At 28.7% G+C, this 5,698-nt stretch overlaps 1 protein-coding gene across 1 annotated transcript; it reads right to left on the reverse strand.

Annotated features, from left to right (window-relative positions):
• Positions 1 to 1,190: 1,190 nt before the first annotated feature.
• On the reverse strand, positions 1,191 to 3,291 carry LOC120080070 (transcription factor bHLH14-like). Its single transcript, XM_039034624.2, has 2 exons — positions 2,203 to 3,291; positions 1,191 to 1,417 (listed from the first exon to the last, which is right to left on the reverse strand). The coding sequence occupies exons 1-2, from the start codon at positions 3,149 to 3,151 to the stop codon at positions 1,407 to 1,409; spliced, it is 960 nt and encodes a 319-aa protein (XP_038890552.1). The 5' UTR covers positions 3,152 to 3,291; the 3' UTR covers positions 1,191 to 1,406.
• Between the last annotated feature and the right edge of the window lie 2,407 nt (positions 3,292 to 5,698).

Below are 5,698 nucleotides of genomic sequence, written 5' to 3' on the forward strand. Positions count from 1 at the left end.
TGACCTTATTTTGTTTATTTTCTATATAGAATAAATTTGATGGTTTATGTTTTATTATCTGAACTTGTTTATCATGCATGTAGTTTAGCATAAAGTTTTTTAGAACGATCTCATTAAGGAATTTGGACCAGTTGGAAACAGGCATGATCTAGATCACTTTGCATGTAATTTCCATGCTATCCATCCATACTTGATCTATGTCATTGAATGTATTGGAATTGGTGATCAAGGAAGGTTTAGTTACAAGGGTAGTGACGAAAGCCGCCTTGATTCCGTGCTAATATAGAAGATAGACCAGATTGAACTAAAAGGGAATTCTATTATTGAAATAACCTGTTTATGCGTGCTTAAAGTTTATGTGATTTAATTATATTAGGTACATAGACATAGCCCAAGTGGGAGATTGTTAGACATATTTAAATAATAATATGTTTAATTAAAGTATGGGCTATGTATGTGGATCAATAATTTATCACATTGGGTTATTTTATTAGATTGAGCCCTATTATGTGATCTAATTAATTAAGGCCCTAGATTCCTAATTGAGTATGGACTTAATGGGTAGAAGCTTATTCCTAGTTAATTAGGGTTTAATGGGAATTCTAATTGAACTAGTATATAAAGAGACCTTAGGCTATGGTCCCCGATATACCAAAGCAATAAGCACCCAGTCTTTCTTGAATCCCATCTAGAGAGAGATCCCATTTAGGGCATTTGAAGCTTTGGTTGAGCAAGATAATAGCCACCACTTTAGAGTCATCATAAATCTTTCAATGGAATTCGGTATGTATATATTATTGACAATTTGACATGAATGATTCTAGGGTTTATCTATTCAATATAGATATAGAGTATTTATGCTAACAAATACTTATTATGAACTATATGGATTAAATTTTAACTTTATATCCAAATCAAAGGGACCAAATTTGCAATTTAACTTAAATTTTTTTCGTCCGTGAATTTATCAACAAAAATTTATGTTTGAAAGAAGAGACCTCGCAACTTTATACACGAATCATTCTATTATCGTCAAGATTTTGAGATGAAACACTATAGGGATGCTTGGAGCATTGAGTTGAATTATAAAGTTTAGAGTTCAAAAGTCTATGTATGAAGTATAGCGTTGTAAAGATTGAATTCTTCTATAATTGTCCAAAAGAAAGATACGGGAAAATGAAGTTTCTTGCTAAATGTACAAACTTCAATATTGGATCCTATTAGAATTGGTAGAATTGAATTATTTAACATCAAGTGAACACCTGATATGTATTATTTAATATCCCATCAGAGCTAATAATTCAACCAACTCAAACAAACATAATTTTACTTTTAATATTATATTCATTACTTTTTCCCTAGTTTGGTCAATGTCCTCCAATCACTCCTTCCCACAGCAAGAAGATTCACTCTAGATCTGGAATTCAACCATTTGGAGACAAAGAACTTCTTAAGAAAAGCCAATAAAATCATAATCCCCTAATAATTAATTAAAGGTCATAGATTATTACTATGACCAATTTTTTTAGCCATAAAAAATGATTTTTTTAAAAACAAAAAGTTGACACATGTCAACTTTTCATTGGGTGCTGTAATGATGAGATAGATGGAATCTGATTTTACCTTTTTTTTTATTATTATTACTACTCACTTCAGACATAAATTTTTTGTTAAAACATTTAGTTCGTATGATTTGAAAAAAAAAAAGTTAGAATTTAGCTTAGTAGTTATAAAATTGAGAATTTAGTTCATATGGTTTCTTAAAATCTTCATAAACAATCTTTGTGGTTTTATAAAATTCTCATAAATAGCCGACTATTATATCAAATCATTAGAACTATATAACAAATATAAACTACTAAAACTAAATTATAACTTTATCTAAATCATAAGAACCAAATTTACAATGCAACCTAAATCTCTCTGTCTCTAAATTTTTCATATCAAATACATACTTCCTATCTCTATTGATATATTAATTCCAGACATTAAAACTCAGTTCAACGCCTAGACATTTTATTTTTAATATTTTATTCAAGACTGTCAACATACTCCCAAGAACTCCCTACCTCAGCAACAAGAACCACTCCTAGATCTGGAATCTAATAATCTTGTTAAGAAAAGCAAATAAAATCATAATCCTGTAAAAATTAATTAAAACTCAAGGATTAATTAAGATATTGAGAAGTGCTTGCTTAATACCTTCATCACTAGAATAAGCATGCCCAGAAGGAATTTCAACCACCAAATCCTGAAGAGTAAGATCCTGCAAATTTGACATACTCGCATGTCGAACCTTCAACTCCAAATCTCTAAGCGCTTCCATTAACTTGGCCACAGCATAACTCACATTCTTAGTTTGAACTCTAATCACAGCTTGATCTCCTCCAATAATCTTCACATCAATTTCAATTACCTTCTCTCGTTCATCTCTCGAACTCGCTTCTTCTTCCATTTCTTCGACTCCTTTCTTCTTCAAAACCCGAGATTCCATCTCTGAGATCTTCTTTTGCAACTCATTAATGTACGAAATGGCGTTGGATAACAACGACGCTTTATCCATTCTCGAAACACTCGGAACCACAGAACGAAGAGAATTGAATCTATGGTTCAACTTCTCTCGTCGTTGTCTCTCTGCTTCAACATGGGTTGAAGCATTATTATTACTACTACTATTATTATTATTATGATTCTCCCGTTTCTTCAAGTCAAACCCAAGTTCATTTCGGATTCGTTCGACTAATTCAGAATCGTGTTGGATGAAATCGGGAGAACCCAATTCCAGTATGCCATTTGGGGTTGGGATATAAAGGAGAGTTTTGATACCGAAGAGTTGGAGTTGTTTTGCTCTGTTGATTTGTTGAAAGAGAGTGGGATGGTTGAGCCAGAGGACGGCGCCGGAGGAGATGGCGGTGGAGAGAGGGTCGTTGTTGTCATAAAAGGGGAAATGGGCGGCGGAGGAATTGAGGGAATGGGCGGCGGAAAGGGGAAGAAGAGAGTGAGGATTGAAATGGGAGTGGGAGAAAATTAAGGCAGGAAGAAGAGAAGATTGGGGAGTGGTTGTTGTGAAGTTCCAGAAAATGGCGAAGGCCCAGTTATGGAGTTGTGGGATTTGGAATAAGGAATGGAGTTTTTGGTGTTGGTGATCCATGGATTTTGGTTTGGTTTGGCAATGAACAAGATTGTCAGATTTTAATGAACTTTGTGGAGATATGAATTTGTGGTCTGGTGTTTATCAATTATCACCATGACAACACTATTCATTTTGGGAAAAGGGGTTGGTGAGGAAATGGCTACTAGTTTATGATAAAATTGAAATTATATAGTAGTTTTTTAAAATACTTGTGAAAATATCCTACTTTTGAAAATATGATTGTTTTTAAATATTAAAAAAATGAACCAAAATATTTACAAAATATATCAAAATTTTATAAGTGACTTTGATGGACACTAATAGTAGTCAATAATCAATGTTATCAATGTTAGTTCTAAAATTTTGTTATATCAGGAAATATTTTCAACAGTTTTACTATTTGAAATAATTTCTCTTAAAAATATTTAGAAAAATTTTACAGTTTTGTAATAATTACATTTTCTCTCAACTCTTCTCTCCCGATTTCTAATAATCTCTACTTATGACTCAGATTTTTCTCTCTTTCTTCTTTCTCTCTTTTTCAATCCTCTCTCAATCTTTCTCTTATTTATTTCACAATTTTCTTACTCATTTCACCTCCATTTTTCATTGAATCATTTTAATTAACTATAAAACCCAAATATTATTAATTAATTGACTTTGGATTTATTTTGTTAACTTCTGATTTTTTTTGTGGAGATTCTAATTTCAATTTGATTTTATGATGAGGAATGCTAGTCCATTTTAAATTTCATTCATTTTGTAAAAAAAATGAGAAAAGATTTTGGTGTCAAAATTTAAATGTTCTTAAACCAATAGGTTAATTTAGAAAATTCAAATTGAACCATTTCATTTATATAGCTTTTTTTTTTTTAGAAAGATCACTTATATACCTTTAAAATAATGTAAAGATAATTAAAAATTACAGAAAAATTAAAATTAATCAAATACTATAAATAAAACAAACTTTATAGTCTGGTACAAGTAGAAATAAATGCTAATATACAATTCAATAATTACGAATTACTAAATTAAATTGGTAACACCTTTAAACATAAAAGTTCAAATTAATAATATTACAATTTTACACTTCAGATTTGAGTTTTGTTTTAATTTGGCCCTTAGACTAAGCGATTTACATCTTTAACCACAATTAATCTAAAATAATTATAAAGTGAAATTTTAAATTCAATTTTAAAAGTGATGAAAAACAGTAAAACTTAATTAATTATAATATATTTATTTAATTAAATTTTATTAGCATATATTAAAACTAAAAACGAAAAATGAGTATTTAATGAAAAATCAATATTAAAAATATACATTTGAAAACGAAAATTGAGTATTTAATGGAAAATCAATGTTAAAAATAGAGACCAAATTGAAAGAAAACTCAAATATCAAAGATAAAATTATAACATTTTAAAACCTATGAACGTATTTATTTATTTAGTTTCAAACTTTAATTTTAACAAAAATATCATTATTTACTTTTCTTTTTAATTTTATGATAACCTCCCTCTACGAATTAAAAAAAACACAATTTTTTTCACCTGCAAAATTGGATGATTTGATTAAGATAAAATAATAATTTTAATTATAAATATTTGAAAATTAAGTATCGTCTTGAATTATGGAGATCGACTAACAATGACAGTTGAAGGGATCGAATCCATAGTGAAAATATCCTATTATATATAAAATGGAAATTTCATGGATATGTTAGACACTTGTAATTTATTAGATATAAAACTAAAATTTTAGAGATTTATTAGATACAATTTTGAAGTTTTAGAGATTAAACTTGTAATTTAATATTTATATATTAAATACATCGATGTAACAGCCAAAATAAGTAAATATTGAACTAAGGTCTAAATCTTGATCTTCTGCTGACGCTTCAATTCTCTAAACGAATCTATCTCTTGGATCAACATGAATTAAACATGAAAACGGACAAATTTTGAGTTTGTTTCAGATAATATGATTATTTTTTAATAACCCATATATCTGTTGAAACAAAAAATGATTAATTTGTAGATCTTATTATCTTCAAATTTGACAAAACAAGGTGGGGATCAGAACCAGAACAGTCCGATGCTCATATGAGTTGCCTTCCATGAAAGACAGGAAAGAAGACGCAAATATAATCTAGAAATTTGGTATTCAAAAACAATAATTATTACTTACTATAGAATTAGAAAATACAATATTGATTAAAACCCCAATATCAATACAATAACTTAATGTTTTCCGTTCATTTATTTATTTTTTTTAAAAAAACAAATTTAATGTGTCCAACTAAAGAGATTAAATTTCGGTGGAAGCGTGTGATTGCTTTTTTTTATTTCTTGATAAATTCCTATAGTTTCAATCTCATATCTAATAGATCTCTTACATATATATTCACAAATGTTAAGAGTTAATTGTTCTTTCATATGTAAATTTAACTTTGTGTCTAATAGGTCATATTAAACAATTTTTTTCTTTTTTTTTTTTTTTTAAAAAATCGATGTACTATCTATTGCTTACTAGATCGATATCATAAGGTTCAATTAGATACAA

Source organism: Benincasa hispida, chromosome 6, assembly GCF_027475165.1.
Source record: "Benincasa hispida cultivar pf3 chromosome 6, pf3_genome.v1.1, whole genome shotgun sequence".
In the NCBI taxonomy this organism is placed as follows: Eukaryota; Viridiplantae; Streptophyta; class Magnoliopsida; order Cucurbitales; family Cucurbitaceae; genus Benincasa; species Benincasa hispida.

Excerpts from the sequence above, each read along its gene's own strand:
- LOC120080070 (XM_039034624.2), bottom strand. The coding sequence starts at position 3,151 with ATGGATCACCAACACCAAAAACTCCATTCCTTATTCCAAATCCCACAA.